The sequence below is a fragment of the Rhinatrema bivittatum genome, chromosome 3, assembly GCF_901001135.1.
Source record: "Rhinatrema bivittatum chromosome 3, aRhiBiv1.1, whole genome shotgun sequence".
Lineage (NCBI taxonomy): Eukaryota > Metazoa > Chordata > Amphibia > Gymnophiona > Rhinatrematidae > Rhinatrema > Rhinatrema bivittatum.
In genome coordinates, this window is record NC_042617.1 from 248,073,859 (window position 1) to 248,099,519 (window position 25,661).

General features: G+C 43.1%; 2 protein-coding genes across 6 annotated transcripts in view; one reads left to right on the top strand and one right to left on the bottom strand.

Annotated features, from left to right (window-relative positions):
* Positions 1–25,661, bottom strand: part of GPATCH11 (G-patch domain containing 11) — a 1,168,394-nt gene that overhangs the window by 622,387 nt on the left and 520,346 nt on the right. The gene's annotated exons all lie outside the window — the stretch shown is intronic.
* The window catches only part of IPCEF1 (interaction protein for cytohesin exchange factors 1), a 308,348-nt gene that overhangs the window by 172,410 nt on the left and 110,277 nt on the right, over positions 1–25,661 (top strand). For 3 of the 5 annotated variants that reach the window (XM_029594415.1, XM_029594416.1, XM_029594418.1), the window contains 2 exons: positions 16,498–16,569; positions 17,491–17,555. In XM_029594415.1, the coding sequence (XP_029450275.1) occupies positions 16,498–16,569; positions 17,491–17,555 (137 nt within the window). The remainder of the gene's footprint in view (positions 1–16,497; positions 16,570–17,490; positions 17,556–25,661) is intronic. The other 2 variants (XM_029594417.1, XM_029594419.1) reach the window with 1 other exon arrangement.

Genomic DNA, 25,661 nt, shown 5'->3' on the forward strand with positions numbered 1-25,661 from the left:
GTGAAACAGGAAGCCTGCCAGGAAGTCAGTTGGACTGTTAGATGATCAAGGGGTTAAAGGGGCACTAAAGAAAGATAAGGCCATCGCAAAAAGACTAAAGGAATTTGTTTCGGTGTTTATTGAGGAGAATGTTGGATAGATACCAGTTCCGGAGATGGTTTTCAAGGATGATGATTCAGATGAACTGGCCCAAATCACGGTGAACCTGGATGCAGTAGGCCAGCTTGACAAACTGAAAAGTAGCAAATCACCTGGACCAGATAGTATACACCCTAGAGTTCTGAAAGAACTCAAAAATGAAATTTTGGACCTATTACAAGTAATTTGTAACCTATCACTAAAATACATCCGTGGTACTTGAAGACTGGAAGGTGACCAATGTAATCCTGATATATAAAAAGGGCTCTAGAGGTGATCCGGGAAACCATAGACCAGTGAGCCTGAGATTTCAGTACTGGGAAAAATAATGGAAACTATTATAAAGAATAAAATCACAGAACATATAGACATGTTTTAATGGGACACAGCCAGCATGGATTTATATAAGGGAAGTTTTGCCTTACAGATCTGCATTTTTTTGATGAAGGTGAATCGACAGATGTGGTGTAGTTTAGATTTTCAGAAGGCATGTGACAGTCTCCCATGGGAGGCTTCTAAGAAAACAACTAAAAAGTCATCAGATAGGAGGAGATGCCCTTTTGTGGATTGCAAACTGTTTAAAAGACAGAAAACGGAGAATAGGATTAAATGGTCTGGTCTCACAGCGAAAAAGATAAACTGTGAAGTGCCTCAGGGATCTGTACTTGGACTGGTGCTTTTTAATATATTTATAAATGATCTGGAAAGGGGTATGACAAGTGAGGTGATCAAATTTGCAGATACAAAATTATTCAGAGTAGTTAAAACACAAGCAGATTGTGATAAATTGCAATAAGGATCTTATGAGACTGGAAGATTTGGGCATCCATATGGCAGATGAAATTTAATGTGGACAAGTGCAAGGTATTGCATATAGGGAAAAATAACCTTTGTAGTTACACGATGTTAGGTTCCATATTAGGAGTTAGTTAGTTATTTATTTATTTATTTGTTGATTTTTATATACCGACATTCGTCGGAACATCATGCCGGTTTACATTGTAACAAATTAACAAGAGAGTGAAATACAATAAATAGGGAAGGGGGGAGCAACAATGAAGGAGGAGAGAGGACAGCAGTAGGAAAGATAGGGAAAGAGAAATTTGATAGGAACATTTGAAGAATATAAATTAACAATAGACAATATATGTACAGGTAGGTACCAGACCAGTGATGGCAGTGAAAGGGAGAGACAGGGTAGGATAAGCTTAGAGTGGAGGAGAGGAACTTATAACACAGTATTTAGGAGTCTTTGCTTGGGGGGAAGAAACACTGTATTTTGGAGACTTTGCTAAGGGGAAGAATAGGGGAGAAGAGGAGAGGCAGATAGGAGGAGGGGAGAGTGAGTGGGCTAAGAGGTTAGAGTGTAAGCTAAGTTTGGTCAACATCTGGATACGCTAATGTAAAGAGCCAGGTTTTGAGCCCTTTTTAAAATTTAGACACATTAGGTTCTAGGCGGAGGGCCGTGGGCAGGGTGTTCCATAGGGAAGGGCCGACAATGGAGAAGGCCCTTTCTCTGGTTGAGGTGTGGTGTGCAGTTTTTAGGGAGGGGGTGTATAGAGTTCCAGCAAGGTTGGATCTGGAGGGGGCGGGTTGATGATCGGAAAAGTGGTGCATTCTCGAGCCAAGTGTGATTTTTGATTGTACAATAGATTGTGGAAAATGGTGAGTGTTTTGTATTTTATGCGGGAGGCTATAGGTAACCAGTGGAAGTCTTTTAGGATAGGGGTAATGTGGTCAGATTTACTTGTGTTTGTGATAATTCTGGCCATGGCATTCTGTAATAGTTGGAGGGGTTTGATAGTGGAGAGAGGGAGGCCCAGAAATAAAGAATTGTAATAGTCCAGTTTAGTTAAAATAGTTGCCTGTAGGACTATGGGTATAAAGCAGGGGTTTGTTTCTTTAGGATGTGCAATTTGAAAAAACCTGTTTTTATGGTGTTGTGGATGTGAGATTTAAAATTTAAATGTTGGTCAAGATAGACACCGAGATCTCTGACATTGCAGGTGTGTAACATTGCAGTTACCACCCAGGGAAAAGATCTGGGTGTTATAGTTGATATTACATTGAAATCGTCAACTCGGTGTGCTATGGCAGTCAAAAAAGCAAACAATGTTAGGAATTAAGAAGGGAATTGCAAATAAAATGGAGGTTGTCATGATGCCTCTGTATTGCTTCATGGGTAGACCACACCTTGAATACTGTACTGTATCTTTTTGGAGATGCAGCAACCAGAATTGCACAGAGTTGCACTGGAGAAACTACAGAGAAGGCTGACCAAAATGATAAAAGGCATGGAACAGCTCCCCTATGAGGAAAGGCTAAAGAGGTTAGGGCTCTTCAGCTTGGAGAAAAGACAGCTGAGAGGGGATATGATAGAGGTCTACCAAATCATGAAAGGACTTGAACAGGTAAATGTGAATCTGTTATTTACTCTTTCAAATAATACAAGGACTAGGGGGCACTCCATGAAGTTAGCAAGTTGCACATTTAGAACAAATCGGAGAAAATTCTTTTTCACTCAGTGCATAATTAAGCTCTGGAATACATTGCCAGAGAATGTGGTTAAGGCAACTAGTGTAGCTGGGCTTAAAGGTTTGGATAAGTTCCTGGAGGAGAAGTCCTTAAACGATTAATCAATAGGGAATAGCCACTGATTGTTGTCGGCACTAGTAGCACAGGATTTATTTAATATTTGGGTACTTGTCAGGTACCTGTGACTTGGAGTGGCCACTGTTTGAAACAGGATACTGGGCTTGATGGACACTTGATCTAACCCAGTTTGGCATATTCTTATGAATTACATTTTTTTCCCTTTCATCATCCATCCTCATGCCTGTTCCTTTTTAAAAAAAAAAAAAAAAAAATTTGCATTCTGCGGGCTCCTGACACGAGAGAGCCAGTTGGGAGCACGTTATGAGAGATCCCCCTTTAGGAGTGCTTATGAGAGAGCATGGCAAAGACAGATGCGATCCCAAGAAGTGTTCTTGGAACTGGTGCTAGCCTGGGAGGATTTATTTTGGGGGCAGCAGGAGACTGTTTCCAGATGTGGGGGAGGACTGTTTGCTACTGATGAGTCTGTCTCCTCTTGGATTTCCTCCTTGGTGAAGCCTACTGATATTAAATTGGAGGACATCTGACAGGCCATTATGGTACTGGAAAAGATGGTTAGCTGCAGATTGCTACTTCTGAGAGTGATATTTGGAAATAAGCTGAAGTGCTGGGAAATACATAAGGGGACGATAGCTTGCTGTGTTTGCAATTCCTCTGGTTTTTCAGACTTTACAAATGCAGGACTCCTTGTCAATGCAGTGGAAATGTGTGAAAACAGGCTGAATGTTCCATGTGTTCCACTTAGGAGCTGTTTAAGAAATTGCTTTCAGTTGTGTTACATCTATCTGGGGATGCGTAGGAAAATGTTTCTTCAGATGAGGCAGGAAGTGAGGGATCTGAGGGTGGGAGGATATTTTCTACTCCCACTATCCATCTAAATATATTAGATTCACATTTTTTATCCCAAGCATTTAAGATCATTTGTTACTTGAATGTACCTAGACCAGCTGGTAATGTAATGGTTATATTATTTAATATTGCTCCTTTCTCAGCTTGTTTCTTAATATTTTTAAGGGTTTTCTTTATGTATAGGCTTCCATTTTGCTGGGTTCCTCCTATTATGTTTGTGGGCTGATGGCGAGTAAGCATTAGGGTAATTTTCTTTATTGTTTCTTATTCTGTTTCTTTACAGGTGTTGTGTTTATACTTGATTTATTATTTTGAAACTGGTAAATAAGGAGGCCTATATTCAGACACAGTCCGGATAGCAAAGTTGACTGGATAAACTTATCCAGCTAGCTTTGGAGACATAGTCAGCAGTGTAGCCACCCTACTGAAGATAGCCGGCTAACTTTAGCAGAGCTCTTTGACTTGACCAGACTCTGAATATTGGAGTTAGCCGGCTAACCCAGCTCCTCCCATTTATGCCCCCCGGTCGGCCCCTAACTTATCTGGTTAAATTCTAGCCGCCTAACTTATTAGCCGGCTAGAATTTAGCTGGATAAAGGCTGAATATAGCCAGGTAAGCCATTTAGACAGATAACTATTTATCTTATCCGTCTAAATGGCTTTTGAATATGGACCTCAAAAAGTTTTTTAAAAAATGTATTATTAGTAAAAGGTGGGTTTCTGAAGGTTGTCTAGTTGTCTCCTTTGTTACAGTGAGTAAAATCCAGCCTTTCTTTGATTTACCTGCTGGATACTCAGTGTGGCTGTATTAATAATTCTGCTTCAGCTTTGTGTCTTGGGGTATTTATTGTAACTTTACCTTCTTATTTGCCCATTACTCAGTGATTTGTTATGTTCATGTTACTGTTGGTGCCTCTCTCAAAACATGGAAATGATGGCAGGAAAGGACAAGATGGTCCATCCAGTCTGCTCAGCAAGCTTATGGCAGTATCTGCTGCGCCGTGTAGGTTACCTCCATACTTATCAGTTTCCCAGACCATAAAAATCAGAGCCCTTGTTAGTTGCTGTTTGAATCCAATTCCCTGTTATGCCTTGCTGTTGGAGCAGAGAACCAAGTTGGAGTTGCATCAAAGTATCAGGCTTATTTGTTAAGGGTAGTAACCACCACATCAGAAAGTTACCCCCATGCACTCTTTTCTTCATTTCCATCCTTTAACCTTTAGGGATCCAGAGTATTTATCCCATGCCCCTTTGAATTCTTTCACTGTTTTGGTTTTCACCACCTCCTCCGGAGAGAAGGGAATTCCAGGCATTCACCACCCTCTCCATGAAGAAATATTTTCTGACATTGGTTCTGAGACGTCCTCCCTGGGGTTTCTTTTCATGACCCCTAGTTTTACTGATTTCTTTCCAGTGGAAAAGATTTGATGTTTTTATATCATTAAAACCTTTCAGGTATCTGAAGGTCTGTATCATATCTCTTCTGTGCCTCTTCTCTTCCAGGGTATACATATTCAGATCCTTCAGCCTCTCCTCATAGGTCTTCTCATATAGACCCCACACCATTTTTGTTGCCCTTCTTTGGATCGCCTCCGTCCTGTCTCTATCCTTTTTGAGATACGATCTCCAGAACTGAACACGGTACTCCAGATGAGGCCTCACCAAGGACCTGTACAAGGGTACTGTTGCCTCCTTTTTCTTACTGGTTATTCCTCTCTTTATGCAGCCCAGCTTTCTTCTGGCTTTAGCTATCGCCTTGTCACATTGCTTTGCCATCTTCAGATCGCCAGACACTATTACCCCAAGGTCCCTCTCTTGGTCCATGCACACCAGTCTTTCACCCCCATCACATAGAGCTCTTTTGGATTCCTGCATCCCAGATGCATGACTCTGCTCTTCTTAGCATTGAATCCCAGCTGCCAAATCTTTGACCCCCTCTTCAAGCTTTCGTAAATCACTTTTCATTCTCTCTACTCCTTCAGGCATGTCCATTCTGTTGCAGATCTTGGTACCATCTGGCAAACTTTACCTTCTATCCCTTCCACAATGTTGCTCACAAAGGTACTGAACAGAACCGGTCCCAACACCGATCCCTGTGGCACTCCACTTCACATGGCTTTCTCTTCAGGGTAGGTTCCATTTACCATGACATGCCATCTCCTATCAGTTAACCATTTGTAAATCATTTTTGCTTTTTCTAACAGGAAGCTGTTTTAATTTCTCTGTTGCTGCTTTGTTCCTTTCAGTGTGTCAAAAAAAAAAAAAAATCGATCATCATATATTTTTAATGCTGATCTCTGATTTCCCAACTCAGGCTCCAAGTGGGGACCAGCCCCTGTTGTGGGCGACAACGTAGCATGTGGCCCCTGCACAAACAAGCTTGCCCACTCCCTGGCATACAGTGGAGATCCAATGTGTGTAAATGTATCTTCTGCATAGTAATTGTAGCTACCCTGAAAATGGTAACCAGATCAGTTAGGGGTACCTCCAGGACAGGTTTGAGAAATAATGGATGCGGATAATTGAGCTTAAGTCCTTGAGAATGAAAGGGAACAGCAAGAAATGAATTATTGCGGATTCACTTGAGCTGTAAAAGGTATGAAGGGACAGAGCTACATTCTTAGTGTGAAGTAGCAATGAGAGGGTGGGTTTTTTTTGTGTTTGTTTTTGGTGGGGGGTACATAAATAGAAAGAAGTGCTGGGAAATAGGTATATTGTGGAGGAGGGGTGGTGGAGAGATTCCTACTTGATGTGCAATGCAGCTGCTTAAGGGAGTGAGGGCAAAGCATGCAATGCACACAAGGCCCTTATTTGTTCTTCTTTCTGACTTCCACTAACTTGATGCTTCCCTAATTTCTGCTACTTCCTTATAGTGTGTTAACACCAGAAAAGTTCTATCTGTTTTTCTTATGTTGTATCCTTTTTATTCCCACCCATTCTTATTGTGTTGGGATATATTAGTGCTTTCAAACTTAGGAACCTGTGCACTAAGAACCGTTTTATAATGATGCACTGAGGGCTGAAGCCCGCATGTACAAAGTGCACATGTAAGTCTGCTTTGAAAATTAGCAAACCCAGAAAACAAAATCCACCTACGCAGGTAATACCAAAATTCATATATCCAAAACCCACATACTGCCTACAATCTTAAACAATATTTTTTGTATTTTTATTGCTTTTGTTTTTTTTCTTTTCTAAACCATCGCTTAGACATAGTTAAACCAACAAAAAAAACCCCACCATACACCTTAAATGTTTTGTTGGTTTTTTAACTATGTCTAAGCGATGGTTTAGAAAAGAAAAAACACAATAGCAATAAAAATACAAAAAAATATTGTTTAAAATGGTATGCGGGTTTTGAAAATTAGCAAGGCAGCACCTATTTTATTTATAACTTTTTTTTATACTGAAGTTCAGGTAACAAAATTACTTATCACTCCGGTTTACATTATAACAAGTAGAAAACAATGACAACATATGTCTTACAATGAACAAGGGAGTGAACAACTTGGATAATATAACATAACTAGGAACAGTAGCAGTATGCACTATTAGAGCGAGACTAGCACATGGGGAGGGAGGTTTGCTAATGGGGGGGAGGGGGAAGGAAGGTTGCCATGCACCTACCTGTGCATGGCACAGGCACACGTTTACGGATGCTACGCAGCTAGTGCGAATGTGCATGGGAGCATTTACGTGCGTACTTCAAAAAATTAAAGTATGTATAAATAATTCCCCAGTCTCAACTCTGCCCCCAGAAATGCCTCATTGCAGTACGTGGAAAAATGTCTGAAATTATTTCCACGTGTACTTCTAATCATTCAAACCCTGGAGTTATTCAAAAAGCCCATTTATGTATGTAAATGCTTTTGAGAATTGTTCTTAAAATGTTTGCTAAAATATTGTGTGCACACAATTTATTAGTTAACATGCAATGCACTACATTTTTTTTTTATGCACACTATAAATTTGCAGCTATTGTGCGCACATGCTATTAGTGTGTAGGCTACCCGAACAAGTATCTGCCCTGAGCATTAAATAGCATGAGGAGGATGCACAAATTAGCATGCTTGCATTATCCTAAGCATGCGCAGTTCTCTTTTTCTCATGGCTCAGCCCCCTTGCTGCAAATCTGTATAAAAAATCACTTGGCTGATGGGGGCTGCTTGTCAGTGTTGAGAGCAGAAGCAGGGGAATGTTTGAATCCTAGGTGATGAGGTGAAAGAGAGGGAATACCTGACCAAAAGCACACCTCTGTTGCCTGCCAAGGAGATAGAGGAGGAGGAAAGTGCAAAGAAATCAGAGCAGTGAGGCAATCATTCTGGAGGCTGTGCCATCCATGTCTAGGATGACCGACTCATACCCTCACATGACATCAAGCCAGGAGAGTCTGCAGTGAGAAGGACTGATAATCAGAAGGTGCCTCGTTCAGCCCTGCCACATCAGTTCCTTTTGATGCCAGAGAATTCAGCCTGCTTGTCAGGATACGTCCAATCCACAAGTGAAAATGGGTATGTTGGAAGGAGGTGTACCTGAAGAGACTGGTTGGCCAGATGAAAGCTGAGTCAAGACCTGTCAAATCAGATCAAGCTTGAGGCATTTTGGCATGCAGTTATAACACTGGAGCAGGATCAGGAACCCAGGAGCTGGACTGCAGAGCTAGATGAGGAGTGGGAACCCTGGGCAGGGCTGCAGTAGGGATGGGAATCATTTTTCTGACTAAAATATCATACGATATTTCTTAATTCGTCAAATTCGTGAAAAAATGAGAACCTATCTCATTTCCCCCGAATTTTCGTCCAAAATTGTTTTTCGGCTTAGTGCGCGCAAACTCCAGTTAGTGCGCGCTAACAAAAATAGCAAAAAATAACAAAGTAACAAACATTTACGGTTTTTGTTAGCGCGCGCTAATCCGAAAAAAAAAAGATTTTTCACTAAAAAAAAAAAAAAAAAAGCCGATCCACAGGAAACCGAGATTTCCCACGGCCACAGGAACCCGATAGCAGAAACGATGGGGCACCCGATTCACATCCCTAGGCTGCAGAGCTAAATGTAACGCAGGTAAGCAGTGGTTCAAGAGCACCTGTCCTAGGAGTCTGTACTAGCAAAGGATGTGCCTCTGTTGCTCCAGTGGCACACTGAGGTGTGGAGGATGGGGGCATGCCCCTGGATGTCCGACACTGAGAATGCGCTGACCAGCCTAGATGTCACTACCAATAATCCAGTGCTCCTGCTGCTCAGGGTGTGCACATACCTGGGAAATCTGACTCCTTCCCTTCTATTCTCTGTAGGCTGTCTGGGAGGAGGAGAAATAATAAGAGGGGAGGGGCTGGATTAGGGGGCAGAGTACTTCTTTCTATCTTTGCTCTCCTCTGTGCATTCTAACCTCACCCCCCTTCCCTTTCCTTGCAGGATAGAAGGGGTGAAGGAGCAAGAGGGACTGAATTGGGGAGCAGAATGGATCTTCTCTTGTCCATTCAGTCAGCTCCATCCTCAGCCCCACCACCTCCCCTCATGTTCCCTGCACTCTGCCTGGGAGGGAAGGGGCTGAAGAAGAAAGCAGAGCCGTTCAGATTGGTGAGATTTTTGAATCCCACGGTTTGCCAGGATAAGTCCCGGACTTAGCTGGACAGACCATTTCAGTAAGGACCTCTCTGCGTCTGGGAGACAGCAGATGAGTAAAGAGGCCTTTGTAATTTTGGGAATGCAGAGGTAGCTCCAGACCTGATAAACGGTCAGGTTTTTGAATTGGGAATCCCTGAGGATAAAAGAGATGGTGAATAGATGAAGCTAGGGGTTTGAGACAAACTCTCAAAGACCACCTGGATTTCCTCACATGGTGCTGTTTGGTGTGCGGTACAGGAGGAGTGAGAAGACCTTGGAGCTCACCTTTTATCAGTGGAGAGTCAAATTTGGTTCTGTAAGCAAGGGAGGAGGATTTTTTTTTGGGGGGGGGAATAATGTTATAAGCCCTGTTTTTCTGGGCAGGGTCAAAATGCTCAGAGTACATAAACTTAGATTTCTAACCTGCCAATTTTTTTTTTTTTTTTTTTTTTTTTTTTTTTTTTTAGAGTTTTAGGTTCTCCAGGAAAGGCACAATAGCTCTTTTCTCTTCTAACAGACCCATCCACAGACTTTACTCAGACTTGCATTAGAAATTACAAATAATCGATCCAGTAAAGCATGCAGATACACACTCGAGTGCTGTGCAACGCAACAATGAGTTTGTTTTATTTGTGATGATGCAATCTGATGCGGCTCAGTCTTGTTCCACGTGTAGAAACAAACTGTGCCGTATTTCCACACTCTTCTTCCTCATTCACTTCAATCTCTTGTCGTGTACCGTGTTCCGTTCCCCCCCCCCAACCCCCACCCCTGCTGTCATCCCTAAAACGTGTAACTTAAAACAAAAACGTTCCCTTCTTCCAAAGCATTCTGCACAGTCTACTAGCCCAAATGGTGGTTATTCTTGCCACTACCGGTAAACTCTTAGGCCATCTCCCTCAGTCTTATAACAGTGTTAGAATGGGTTCTGCAGGAATTTCCACTTTGATCTTACTTACAGATACAGTGCTGGGTGAGACTGTTCAGCTCTGTCTCTCTTGGCGATGATTTTCTTTAAAAAAAAACAAACAAACAACCAGGTCAGAGCCAGCAGCGACTTCAACCTTCCACTCCAGCTGCAATGGGAAAAGGAAGTAATATGTCCTATCGCGTAGTCGCGCACTCAGCCAAACTGAATGTATCACGCCTGCTTTAATTGCTCGGTTTAAGCCACTGTGATATAGCTGCAAGTGGAAGAAACATAGAAAGTGCTTTATAGCTCAATTGTTTAAGATTGTAGGCAGTATATGGGTTTTGGATATATGAATTTTGGTATTACCTGCGTAGGTGGATTTTGTTTTCTGGGTTTGCTAATTTTCAAAGCAGACTTACATGTGCACTTTGTACATGCGGGCTTCAGCCCTCAGTGCATCATTATAAAACGGTTCTTAGTGCACAGGTTCCTAAGTTTGAAAGCACTAATATATCCCAACACAATAAGAATGGGTGGGAATAAAAAGGATAAAACATAAGAAAAACAGATAGAACTTTTCTGGTGTTAACACACTATAAGGAAGTAGCAGAAATTAGGGAAGCATCAAGTTAGTGGAAGTTTTGGGAACAAGATTGGAAAAGTGTATTCCGGGGAGTACACACACTTATTCAAAGGCCTTCTTTTAAGCTTGGCTCTCCAAACTGCCTATGTATAAATATCATATTGCCTCTGAGTTGAGCCATGAGGCAGCTGCACCTTGACTTATTGTGTGCAGTTCTGGTTGTCACATCTCAAGAAAGACTGACATAGTGGAACTAGCAGAGGAAGATGATAAAGGGGTGAGAGATTACGCAGGTTAGAGCTTGGAAGAGACGGCTGAGAGGGGACATGATAGAAGTTTTTATAAAATCATGAGTGGGGTAGAACAGGTAGATAAAGGATGGTTATTTACCCTTTCCTATAATACTAAAACAATTGGACACTCCGTGAAACTGATAGCCAGCAGATTTAAGTAAAATCATGGAAAGTACTTTTACATTTGGAGCATTATCAGGCTGTGGAATCTGTTGGAGGATATAGTCAAGGTGATTCGCATAGCAGGGTTTAAAAGAGGTTTGGACAAGTTCCTGGAGGAAAAGTCCATAACACATTATTAGCCAGGCAGACTAAAGAAAGGCATTGCTATCCCTTCTTTATGGGATTTGCCAGGTACTTGTGAACTGGATTGGCCGCTGTCCGAGATAAAAATGCCCTGGCTCGATGGGTACTTATGTTTTTATATGTGCATGCCAAAGTTAAAAGGTGTGGGTGATTCCATGTGTGAGACAGAGGTTTAATTTTATTTAAAAAAAAAAAAATTGTGTTGGCTTACCCTATATTCAAAACAGAACACACAAAAACAAACATAATATAACTAACAACATGAAACATACATGAAATGAGCCAGATGCTTCCCTGATAGCGTTGAAAGATTGCACAGCTATCAGTTATTTACAGGTCTCTCTAAACAAGGCCTTCAGCTGTTTTTGTAAGTGAAATAGAGGCCTTCTGTGGTGTGTATTTGAGAGAGAGCAATTGAATGTGCATTTGTATTGGTGACAGATGCTATGTGTGTGAGGTGAGGAAGCAGTGTGTATATGATCTTGCCTTTCCGTCGTCTGTGTGCTTTTTCAGCTTAGTGCATAATGTTCCATTGCTAGAACGTTTCCATGTTTGAGTTCCATGCCATTGGAAAAATAACGCACTTACGTGGACTTGGTTGTGGGCGTAGTTGCTATCTTCCTGCATCTGAAACAGTCGACGCATGCACTAATTTCCCAACACCACGGCACTTGTGTGCGTAACCTTCCTGGCAATGAAAGGTTAAGTGCAGAACTTGAAAAAGGACACAGAGATGAAAGGATTTCACCACCACTTCTGTAAAGAATGCCTAACAGTAAGAGCCAAAGTGGGGAGCACCACTTCTGTGTGGTCTACCTTTTTAGATACCTCTAACAGGATGGGGATATCATTTTTCTTCCTGAGCAGGGTGAACTTTACTCTTTTTGTCACCATCACCTGAGGTTCACTGTGCCATCTGATCAAATGAATTGTTAAAGAATTCACATAGCTCATTAGAAGTGTCCGACCAGAAAAGTTTACAGGCACAAGTCACACCCTTCTTGGAGCAGGTGAAACTTTGCGCATGTACCTGGCCGGTTAAGACCGGATTTTCTAAGTGAACTTATGCGTCTAAGTTTACTTAGTACATGCAGACTTCACTGAGGATTTTCAATGTGTGTCAGACTTTACCACTAAGCAGGGAGTAATAAAATTACCCTCCCTATCCTCTAGATTCATCAAAATGCTATAATAATGCCCACACTGAGAGAGAGAAAATGTATAAGGCCCTCATAGTAGTCAACTATTTATATCTCTATAGGAGGGCCAGCTAATAGCTTGAGGTGAGGTGTTGCTGGTGGTTTATTAAGTTTTTTTATACCGTCACTAAGACAAGCCATTGTAATGGTTTATAGACCATAAAATAACAAGAACAATCCAAACAATTTTTAACTAAGCAGCAGTAATTTTAAATTAGCTAAAAATATAAAACAAATACTAAGCGCTACAATATACATTCATAATAAAATAACACAGCTGCTAAAACATCCATAACTTTAAAACACTAAAAAATTAAAACATTAAATAAAACACAAAAAGGCTATAAGAACATAAAATAAAATAAGTAAAAAAGATCATCTATTCACACCATATATGCCACATTGAATTACCAGGTTTTAAGATCATGTTTAAACCTTTTAAAATCAGTTTCAAGCCTCAAACTCATTGGTAGCATATTCCAGAGTTTTCGTCCTGCCAGAAATATCGCTCTCTCCCTTACTTGGTTCAAATGTGCTGACTGGACTGAAGGTAACGAAAGTAGGCTCTTGTCAGAAGACCGCAGATTTCTTTGTGGGACTTGAAGTCTAATGGCTGTATTTAACCAGTCTACTTGCTCTCCATATATGAGTTTATGAAGGATGCATAACGTTTTTGAATTTAATTTGAGATTCTATGGGTAGCCATTGTAGTTCTATTAGGATAGAGATGATGTGATCCCTCTTTCTGCTACCCGTTAAAATTCGTGCCGCAGCATTTTGCAGGACTTGTAAAGGGCGCATGGAAGAAGCTGGAAGGCCTAAAAGAAGGGCATTGCAATATTCCAGTTTTTCATGCAGAGTGAGAAGTACGAACAGCACAGTACATCTCGGTGAAGATTTGACATCATTTGCAGTGAGGAAAGTCTATAAGTCTATCAAATTAGGGCGAGAGAACATAGTACAAAATGTCATCTTTGTGAGACTTTCCTCACTCCAAATGGCGCCAAATCTTCACTGAGGCATATAAATAGTTGCATACTGTGAAGACCTCCCCAGAGTCTCTCCCTCTCTCTCTCTCTCCTCCACTCTCCCTCTCCGCTTCCAAGCCCAGAAATGTCTGAAATGCAATTCAAAAAATGTATTGCAAATTGTGTTACGGCCGTTTCTGTCATATCGCTCAGCTTAACGCCAGGAAAAAAGGTGTAGTTATTTCTGGTGTTAGCATAATGCATGCTATTGCACATTCTTAGCGTACAGTGCGATATTGCCTCTCATTTTCATAAATCCCACCTAAACTTCTCCCTAATCTCACCCCTTCCCAAAATTTGCATTCATGCCATGCGATACTGCTATTATCACATGCGTTATGACGTTAACGCCTTAACACATGCATTAATTAATTTTGATGAATGACTCTGTTTGGTTTTTTGTGTATGCTGCTTCTCAAAAGGGAGGAGAAGAAAACGCAGATAAAAATCTTTCCAGAGTTTGTTCTAAGGGCAGTTCTGTAATTTAGTTTAAAGTGGATTCATTTATTTCCTAGTCCAGTATTCTAATGGCACTGCGATAGAATAATCCATTGTAAAATGAGACTGTGTTAAAAATAGGAAAAACAATTCCAAAAAATGCAAATTTGATTTTATGAAACATATCCCAACAGGAAAGGAGTTTTTATTTGACTTTGTTTTTTTATTTTTATAGATTTTAGAACTTTGTACAAGTTCTGTGCAGATACATGACCTGAGATTTATCAAGAATTATCTCATTTTAGGGTGATGGCTAGGGAAGAAGTTTACCCTAACCGTCCTCGTGTAGGTTTTGGTTGGCCACCATAAATTCTGGCCTTCTTGAACTTTGGAAAAACTCTCTCTCATCCTTTCCAAACCTTGCTGCATACAACAAGCAAGATTAGGCATTTCAATTTTGTAAATCCTATTTTCCCGTCTTCATATAACCTATTCCTACTCCAGATGGCAGTCTGGGCCATTCAGGTACTCACTGACTGGTGGAAAATCTGCTATTCTGGCAAGCTAGGCCTAGAGATACCGCAGAGGCTGTGCTCTCCATTCCTAGGAAATTGTGAGTTGGAGACCCCAATATTGCAAAAGCAGGTGAATCAGTTCATACTTGGTATTAACCATATACTGAAGTATTAACCATATACTGAAGGAGTCCGTCGTCGTCCTCCCCCCCCCCCCCCCCCCCCCCCAAGGTTATGCAGTGTCTGGTACTCAATGTGTTGGAAGAAAACATGTTAAAGAATAGTATACAGCACAGCAGATTATTAATAACCTGCAGACTTCTTTGGGCAATCCATGGATGGCTGTGAGGTAGTTCCCTGTAATGGGATGAGGGGGTTCTGTGAGAGCACTGCTGAAGGCAGCTTGCAGCTTTGTAGCATTTGCATTCTGTATGGCACCACATCTTTGGACCCTGTGGACTGTCTGAAGAGTGGCTGGATATGGTAGTCTTGGGGAAATGGCACTTAGGGCCGGATTTTAAAAGCCCTGCGTGCGTAAATCCGGCTGGATTTACGCGCACAGGGCACTCGCGCGCTGGCGGCCTATTTTGCATAGGCCGCCAGCGCGCGCACAGCCCCAGGACGCGCGAAAGTCCCAGGGCTTCGTAAAAGGGATGGGGAGGGGGCATGTCTGGGGTCGGGGGTCGGTTCGGGACAGGACCGGGGGGCGTGGCGCCGGCCCGGGGGCATGGTCGAGGCCTCTGGACCAGCCCCCAGGTTGGGTGATGGCGCGCCAGCAGCCCGCTGGTGCGCGCAGACTTACGCCTGCTTTCAGCAGGCGTAAATCTGCCAACAAAGGTGGGGGGGGGGGTTAGGGAGGGGGAGGGGCGGGGGGGGTGGAAAGAAAGTTCCCTCCGAGGCCGCTCCGAAATCGGAGCGGCCTCGGAGGGAACAGGCAGCGCGCGCCGGGCTCGGCGCACGCAAGTTGCACAAATGTGCACCCCCTTGCACGCGCCGACCATGGATTTTATAAGATACACGCGGCTATGCGCGTATCTTATAAAATCCGGCGTACTTTTGTTCACGCCTGGTGCGCGAACTAAAATACTCGCTCGTGCAAATTTATAAAATTTACCCCTTAATGACTAGCTGACCTTGAGAAGGACCATCTTCAAATGGATCTAGGCACCTAACCACAGATTTAGATGCTTAGATCCCTGCCCCAGGCAGCATACTTTCAGAACATGACTACATTCAGCCGCCTTTATAATAGGCATTCCCAGGGAGTGTTTGGGTCAGGGGAGAATAGAACATGCATGGTTTCTTCTCTGGAACTCCAGCTCCAAAAACAGCATGGGCAAACCTACAGGTACCTTTTAGCCAGTTTTCACCGAGAAACTACCCCCAGGAAGTTTCCTTTGGAAAATCGGCTAAAGGAGGGCTGACCAAGGACTGTCACTGTAATGACTGGGCTACAAGAGTTGGAAGTGGATATAAAATTTGCAGAAAGAAATCCAAAGTAGTTGCAAATTGAAGGCTCATGGCACTGGATACCAGCCACAGTTCATTAAAGCTGGAACAGAAGTACCTGTGGCTAAGCCGTTCTGCAGCTTATTGAACTTTGCCCCAATATGTGCATGTTTGATCCTGTGGAGCTGTACTGGGACATTGTAATTGGGAGGTGTAAATCACCTGTTGAGGAAAAATAGGGGAAAAGCATTTATCTTAATATTTTTGTCACAAACTGATTCTGAAAATACAAACTTTTCATCCCTATTTATTAAAAATAAAAATGCCTTTCCAGTACTCTTCTGGCTAGGAAAAGCAGCCAGTGTTGAGTGTTCTGATTCTTGATGCACTTGCCCATTCTGTACCGGGAGGTGCAGCTTGAGCTTCCAACAACTGTGAGCTCATGTGTGCAGTCCGTGCGTTAACTCTGACACCTCGATGCAGAAGTCATTACTTTTTCTCACTTCATCTAACTCTTCCCGTGTGTGTGTGTGTGTCCTGTCTTGTTTTGTTTTTTTTCCCCCCTGAAGTGCACTAAAGATCAGCCATCCACAGATCAAGGCCTTTTATTTTGCAGCGGAGAGCGCAGAGGAAATGAACAAGTAAGTGGTAGGAACTGACCCTTCTTAATTCATTTTGGAGGCTTTACCATAACACCTACAGCTGTTGCTTACATTTTTTTAGTGCGGCAAGCAATCATTGTTCTGTCTGTGCACAGGGGCTGCCTTCCTCTGTGTGTCAGCATAAATGACTGCTTTTCAGATATGAAGCTGTACTGCCAGCACCCTTTATTGTGATCATAAAACATGTTCATTATTAATAAAAAAAAAAAAAAAAGCTGAATTTCTTTAAACAACCAAAACCATTTTTTAAAAGCAGAAATATTTAAGCTATTTGGACTTCAAGACTGATGGGGAAAAATTGTTTTTTAAATTGAAGTTGCTTACAAGTTAATAGGGAATTCCATACTCAGAATAACATATCTAGCTAGCTAAATGCTGAGTATTAGACCAAAGCAGATATAAACAAATCATGTATTAGGCTATAATTGTCTATATATTTTTTTATGGCCTGTGTATCTGCAGGCCACTTCAAGAAATGTGATTTGTGAAATATGCATCAGTGTGGAACATTAAATATAACAGTCAGGATTTGATGCAGCGATCACATTGAATGTTCCAGTGTTTGGAACTGCCCTAGTGTAGACTGACTCTCTCTTCCAGATTTTGGTTATCATGGGGTTAGTAGTGCTAGTAGGAAAAAGCTATAGGGCAAAAGCTAATAAATGGGAATTAATGAGAGTTAAATCAGATCACTTGAGTTTAGCCATAAAGTCTAAAGACAATTACACGTTACCCGAGGAAGTGGTTATAGTAGTCCTGAAAGATTTTGCATCTTTAAACATTTGCCAGTATTGCAAAGGTATCCTTTGGGTTTTCTTTTAATTATTTTTATACTCCTTTCTACTTTTTGAATTAGACATCATAACTGTCTTTTTGTTTTATTTCTTTTTTTAAATTTAGGTGGTTAAATAAACTGGGGCTAGCGATGATCCAGCGGCCATCCCTTGAAAAAAAGAATGACGAAGGTAGGTTTGATTGTATAATAAGAGCTCTTGGAAAAAGTACAGGGTTAGGAGAAAAGTGGAAGATGTATCTGCTTGTAGGAAATTCACTATAATTATGAGTAATTGGAACCTCCTACTGTACTAATTAGTGTTTATGAATTTCTTAATTTCTCCACTATTGTCAGAGTTCATTTTTAATTAGAGCAAGGATGCATTACATTTATCTAAAGTTTAATATTTTGATGAATTTTATCAATTTAAAATATGATTGCTTGATATAACAATTGCTTCAGTGATTTAGACACTTTGATAAACTTTCACAGTTTCTAAAATATGACAACAGATTATTGGCCAACGGTTTGCATATATTTAATTCAGAGACTTTATAGGCTATCTACCCAAAAACTAAGAATAGTTTCATACCGCAATTAAAAGTTAGTGGGATCTGGTAAACAGCAGTTGAAGGAGAAGGATAAACGTGTCTCTGAACACCCACATCTGTGTTTGTCTGTGTATAGGTCTACAAGGCTCAGCAGCTGGGTGCAGGCATCTCAGGTTGGCATCCATCTTCTAACACTGAAGATCAGGCAGGGATGCAGGCAGGGAGGTTCATTGGTCTGATTCTGAGGGTGTTGTCTCTTGGTACTGATAGGAGTTTTCCAAAGGCAGACTCCTTCGTTTTAACTCACTTTTATAGAAGTGAACAGGCATAGTATATACATGCATAGTCCATGCATATGGATGAAGGCCAAGCTCAGCTCTTTGGAAGTCTCCCACTTTTTATAACAAGCGAAGAATTAATTTTTTTGCACAGAGACCTGCATGGTCTCAAAGTGAAATTAGAGATGAGTCCTCCAATCAGTGTCTAAGCTGTCTCTAGCAAAGCTGAAAGTAGACAGTGGTGCCAAGGATATGTTTTATAACCTAGGCATATGTCCTGCCAGGGCCGGTGCAAGGGTATTAGGCGCCCTAGGCGAAACGTCAGCTATGCCGCCGCCCCCCCCCCCGCCTCCACACACAATTAACTTACATTGTGCATTAATGAAAATAACGAAGTCTGTATTTATAACAGAACACTTATTTGACATTTTTATGCCATGTAAACCATTGAGATGATTTGTCTTATCGACGTTATAGAAACTTTTATAAATAAATAAATAAAAATAAATAAAATAAACATAAACCAAAGCTATACTTGTTGCTCAAACAAAAAAAGCAGACACATCACATAATATTAAATAATTAAAATGGCAGTCAATCAAGAAAAATAAACTTAAAAAGCCATCTTTACTTACCCCCTCCAGCAGCTCTCTTACTCCTCTTCCATGCAGGCTGTAGTACACACCAGAAGCAGCAGTAGTGGCTAAGCTCTATACTCATGGTCCTCTTCCTTAAGGCCCATGTCTCTCACACACACACCATATCAGTCATGCCCCCGTGACCAGTTTCTGTCTCTCACACACCAATCATCTCCCAAACAGTCTTTGACAAACACACCAGTCACCTTCCTGAACAGTTTCTCTCATGCCATACACACACAGGCTTCCCACTCCCGTGTTCCACTTACATATATGGGCTTCTCACTCTCATAATCGCTTTCTCTTTCTCACACACACTCACCAGTCTCTCACTCTCATGCTTGTTCTCTCCACATGCACAGGCTTCTCATTCCCATAATCACTTTCTTTCTCTCACACACATACACAAACACACACACACACCAGTCACCTGATCTCTCTCATGCATACATACACACAGGCTTCCCACTCCCATGTTCTCTTTCAGATATACAGGCTTCTCACTCCCATGCTGTATCTCACACACTCCCAGCTTTCTCACTCCCATGCTCACTCTTCACATGCACAGGCTTCTCATTCCCATGCTCACTTTCTTTCTCTCTCTCACACACACACACCAGTCACCTGTTCTGTCTTACATATACAGGCTTCTCCCTCCCATGCTGTGTCTCACACACACCCAGGTTCTCACTCCCATGCTCACTCTCTTCACATGCACAGACTTCTCATTCCCATAATCACTTTCTCTCTGTTACACACACACACACACACACACACACACACACACACACACACCAGTCTCTCTCTCATTTCCATGCTCGCTCTCCAGGTGCACAGGCTTCTCATTCCCTGAATCACATTCTCTCTCTCTCACATTCACATACACACCAGTCACACCGTCACCTTACCAACCAGTCTCTCTCTCATGCATGCACACACACAGGCTTCCCACTCCTATGCTCTCTCTCACATAATCAGGCTTCTCACTCCAATGCTTTCTTTCACATACACCCCCACAACACCAGGCTTCTTACTCCCATGCTTTCTCACATACCCAGAGTTCTCACTTCCATGCTTTTTCTCTCTCACACACACACATCAGTCACATCCCTGACTGTCTCACACTCTCACACATCAGTCATCTCCTTGAGCAGTCACTTTCATTGTCTATCACATATACACATACATCAGCTCTCTGACCAGTTTCTCTCAATCACACATACATGCTCTCGATCAAATACATTCTCTCAATCACACACAGGCAGGCTGGCTGCTTCTCTCTCTTTCTCTCACTCACTTCCTCCCCCCCCCCCCCCCCAGCACAAATGGTAGCTGCAACAGCCTCCTCCTCCAGCCCCCGCAGGCCAAAAAGGAAGAATCCCATCGGCCGCGGGAGGCTCGTGCTGCTGACTCCTTTCCCGATTACCGGCTGCTTCAATTGCTCGGGGGCCGATGCTGCTGTTGCCGCTATTTTTTTCATGCGGCACCGCTCTTTCTCCTTCCCGCGCATCACTTCCTGTTCCGGGTCGGGGGGGGGGGGGGGGGCGGGAGGAAGAAAAGGGCAGCCGCGGATGCCACAGCTTATTTTTTTTTTTGCACTGCTGCCGTTCCCGCTGGGCTTGAACGTGCTGATAGCCCGGCGGCAATGGCAGCAGGGAAGAAAGAGCAGCGGGAGAGACCGGGAGCACGCGAACCGCTGGGGGAGGTCAGATGGGTCTTTTGGGGCGGGCTGCCGGCAGCGGCTCTCTTAATTTTACCGGGGCAGTGCCGCCCCCGGGAAGCTGGCGCCCTAGGCGACCGCCTAGTTCGCCTAGTGCTTCTGCCGGCCCTGTGTCCTGCAATTCCTGAATTTCTTAGTTCTAACATATATATAAAAATATCCATAATGCTTTGTCCTTATTGCTTGGTTCATAGAGAACAAGCTCAGAAAAAGGTTCCTGAATTGTCCCTACTTGTTGACTATTATAAAATGCATAGCATAAAGCTTCAGACTTAGATAATTGAAAGTTGCCTGTCAGGTGGGTCGATACAGTAAGGCCGCGTTAGAGTGTGGCAGTGCCGGGCGCACCCTCGTTTGCCCCACGCACTGTTCTGATCACATACCGCTCGATACTCTATTTAAATTGCTTGCAAATGCAAGCCGCGTATGCAAACCGTTAGGCGAAGCATTAGGCCCGCGCAACCCATTTTACTGTATAGGTGCTTAATACAGCACCTATACAGTATCCTGGGTGCGCTGGTACCTGTCACTTCAAATGACATTTGAAATGACAGGCACCAGGAAGTGGATCCCAACTTTAACCCAGGAAAACCTAAAAACTGAAAATCCCCTCCTCCCGAAGCAGCTCGACATGTGCCATCTTACCTTTTGTTGCTTTTCAGCCCCTTCCCTTCTCTACTGCCCTCCGGAGGGGGCAGCCGGCGGCGAAAACGGCTCGCAGCGGTGTCCGTCCCCCCCCCCCCCCCCCCCCCCCCCCCCGCAGGTCCCGGTTCTCCTGGCTCGGCAACAGCAGTACAACAGCTAGGGCTCCATCCACCCCAATCCTTCCTTCCTTCCTGGCTCGGACAAATTGTGAAGCGGCTTGCAGCGTTCCCCCCCCCCCCTCCCACGCAGGTCCTGGTTCTCCTGGCTCAGCGTGAGGTGAGAGCCCACTGTTCTGTGCCCTCTCCGGCACGAGCAGAGCGAAGCGTTCTTTCGTTGGCCGGAGCGCCCGTCGATTTGGGCGCTCGGCCAATGAAAGCACATAGACGGGCGCGCGTGACGTCACTCAATTGGTAGTCTGTGGAATTGCTCCAAAACAGAAATATATTGTTGCATCGAGGTACCTGATACAACACGTGCAGTGGCATTCAGAACATACTTGAAGGGCTTGTAACGTTTCTTGCACCACGCCTAGGTAAAGGCTGTTGCAGTAATCTAGAGAGGACATAACCAGTGAGTGGATCACAGTTTTTGTCAGTCTTGTTTAAATTAGGACAAACTCTCCAAATTAGAGAGCATTCTTCACAGTTTGATTTATATGAGGTCAGAAAGACAGAGATGAGTCCATGATAATACAAAAATTATGGGTTTTACGGACTATAGGGATCTCTACATCTTTAATTATGATAGAAACATAGAAATGACGGCAGAAGAAGACCAAACGGCCCATCCAGTCTGCCCAGCAAGCTTCACACATTTTTTCTCTCATACTTATCTGTTTCTCTTAGCTCTTGGTTCTATTTCCCTTCCACCCCCACCATTAATGTAGAAAGCAGTGATGGAGCTGCATCCAAGTGAAATATCTAGCTTGATTAGTAGGGGTAGTAACCGCCGCAATAAGCAAGCTACACCCATGCTTATTTGTTTTACCCAGACTATGTTATACAGCCCTTATTGGTTGTTTTTCTTCTCCCATGCTGTTGAAGCAGAGAGCCATGCTGGATATGCATCGAAAGTGAAGTATCAGGCACATTTGGTTTGGGGTAGTAACCGCCGTAACAAGCCAGCTACTCCCCGCTTTGTGAGTGTGAACCCTTTTTTCTTCTCCCCTGCCGTTGAAGCAGAGAGCTCTGCTGGATGTGTGTAGTATCAGTTTTTCTTCTCCCCTGCCGTTGAAGCAGAGAACTATGCTGTATATGCATAGAAATTGAAGTATCAGGCTTATTTGGTTTGGGGTAGTAACCGCCGTAACAAGCCAGCTACTCCCCTCTTCGTGAGTGCAAATCCTTTATTCCACATTTCCTCTTGCTGTTGAAGCTAGAACGATGTTGGAGTCACAGTAAGCATGTGTACGTTTATTGAATAAGGGTATTGTCTCCAGGCAGTAGCCATCATTCTGATCTTAGCAGGAGTAGCATCTGGCAGTAACTTGCTAAGTACATATTTCAGTTTTCCTAAAATTTAGAATCAGCTTGTACATGTCTAACAATTTAGTCAACATTGGGCAAGATTTAGTGGATGGAACTCTTTTCCATATTGGCCTCCACCCTCCCTCTCCTCCAGTCATTAATATGATGTTGCTGGCTCACTGCTGCAGCTTTCATACTCTGTGCTGGCTGATGGGAAGGCAACCGCACATCTCCTACCTTCTTCTAGGCCATAATGCACAAGGCATCGTCCTCCTTCCGGCTTGTAAATATTGGCATGAGCATGGTGTTAAGTGCCTTTTGCAATGGGCAAGGCCAGTGTAACTGTATTAGGTGTCCTAGCAGAATCTTCAGCCCTTGCACCCTCCCCAGTTAGCTTTCAGGCCTATAGGCCTGATAATTAAAGTCAACCATCAACCAACACCCTTCCCAGAACAATCCTGTAAAAACACATAATTGGATATCATGGGGCAATTTTCATACTACCTGCATAACTTCGCAGTCCTCAGGTACTTCTTACAAATCTGACCAGAATACAAAACACCACCAGAACCCTGAAATTGTCCTCGTTTTGTCCTTTCTACATTTTGTGATTTTACTTTACCGTTATTCTTGGGTTTTTGTTTGTAACTGTTGTGTATTTGTTTAGAACTAGGTTTATAAAATGTGATGCCAATAAAGTTTCCCAGATCTTGAATGTTCGTGCTGCAGCCCAGAGTGAGGCTCCTTTGCCCTGATGACGTCTTGGCTCGGGAGCTGTCCTTCAGCACAAGCTTGCTTGCTTCTCTTCAGCCCTGGCCCCTGTGAAAGTTCCAGGGATCAAATTGGTGCTGAAGCCTGCATCCAACATGGGGTGTCCTGTTATTCCTATGCATGACCTTTCTGAGACTACAGTTCCGAGCTGCTGCATGCAGAGGCTCCTTACATTAATAGCTGCACCTGCTGCTGTAGTTCCAGTGGTCCTGTGTAGAAAACTAAGGCAAGGCCTCGAGGGGCTACACTAGCACTGGGCAAAAAAAAAAAAAAAGGGAGGGGTGCGGAGAGAGTGCGAAATGTCAGCAAGTCAACACTCCTGCACAGCTTTGAAATAGCCGCAGCCCCTAGCACAGAGCAAGTTTGCCATAGGGAAACTTGCTCTATGCTTTCCACAAAGCTAACTGTGTATATACAAATCTTCCTAAAAGGGCCACGCCTGAGGACTCTGGAAGTTGTGTTCGCTTTCTATCCTGATTTTTGGTAATCCTTTTTACTGAGGAGACTGAACCCTGTGTTTTACTATTTGTAGAGTGCAGGGAGTAGCCTGGTGATTAGAGCAGCAGGCTGTGAACCAGGGAAGCCAGGGTTCAAATTCTGCTGACATTCCTTGTCATCTTAGTCACTTCACTGTCCCTGTACAAACCTAGGGACTGATTTACTAAGCTTTTGTTCCATAGACACAGAATGGGGGACAAAGCTTTAGTAAATGACCGTCCCTCTTCTCCCCTCAAGTGCACCCCCTCTAACTACCCAGGAAGCTCAAACAACCCGGGAGTGCCACACATCTCACAAATCTCACTCACGCCGTCCACAAGAAACCTAGGCGTAACAATCGACAGCCAACTCAACTTTAAGCGACACATCTCAATACAATTAAGGATGGATTCTTCAAGCTTCAAACACTGAAAAAACTTCTTCTCCAAACCCCTTCTCCAAGCGCACGATTTCCGAACAGTCCTTCAATCAATTATCTTCTCAAAACTCGACTACTGCAACTCCCTTCTCCTCGGCCTACCAGAAGTCCACATCAAACACCTCCAAGTTCTACAAAATGCCGCTGCCAGGATCATCACTAACAACAAAAAATCCTCCCACATCACACCCACTCTCAAGGAACTCCACTGGCTACCCATCACACAAAGAATCCAATATAAAACCCTCACCCTCATGCACAAAAAAATAAACAACAACAAAATGAACTGGCTAAACAACGCAATACAGCCATACCCCACACAAAGAATTCTCAGATCCACCAACACTGGCCTCCTAGCCGTCTCAAATCTGCACACCTCAACACAACCCGCAAACGAGCCACAACAATAGCGGGCCCTACCCTTTGGAACTCCCTCCCCACCTGCCTCAGAAATGAACCTTCATTGCAAGTCTTTAAAAAACACCTCAAAACATGGCTGTTCTTAAAAGCCTTCCCACCCGACCCTTAACCTGCCTGAACGCAACACACCTCACCCTCTACACAGACATCTCTCCCCCCCTCTCTTCCCTCCCTTCCCCCCTCCTCCAAACCCTCCCACTACCCTTAATCCTAAATTATTTTTATCAACAAGTCATTATGTACATAAGTTATATACTATAATCTATTGTTCCATGTACTTCTGTTATTATTCTGTTATAATTGTTACCATGTTATAATGTAAAATAGGGCCGATCAAGCCCTATTCCTTTAGTTATCTGGAAACCGATGTGATATGTCGGTATATAAAAGAAATTAAATAAATAAATAAATAAGGTACTTAGCTGGTAAGTCCTTTGGGGAGAGGAAAATACCTGCAGTATCTGAATGTAATCTGCTTTGAAGTGGCTGACCAGTCACAAAAGGCAGAATATAAATAAAAAATTCAATTGTTTGAACTTTAACTACCTGAGAATAAAGCAAGCATCTAGGATACCGCCATTATATTGAAGTTCAGTTAATTGCTTTAGTTGAAACAGCAGGGTTCTTGCACCAGAATTCCTAATTGCTATAGTCTGTCAGGCCGATACAGAACGGTGCGCTCGGCCAAGTGCACCATTTAGACCCCTTTTAGCCACACATTTTTGATGCGCTATTATTACCCCTTATACAGTAAGGGGTGATAGTGAGAGGAAAACGCATGGCCAACCCCCCCCCCCCCCCCCCCCCCCCCCCCCCCGAAACTAATAGTGCCTGCAACATGCAAATGCATATTGATGAGCCTATTAGTTAGTCACCCGCAATACAGAAAGT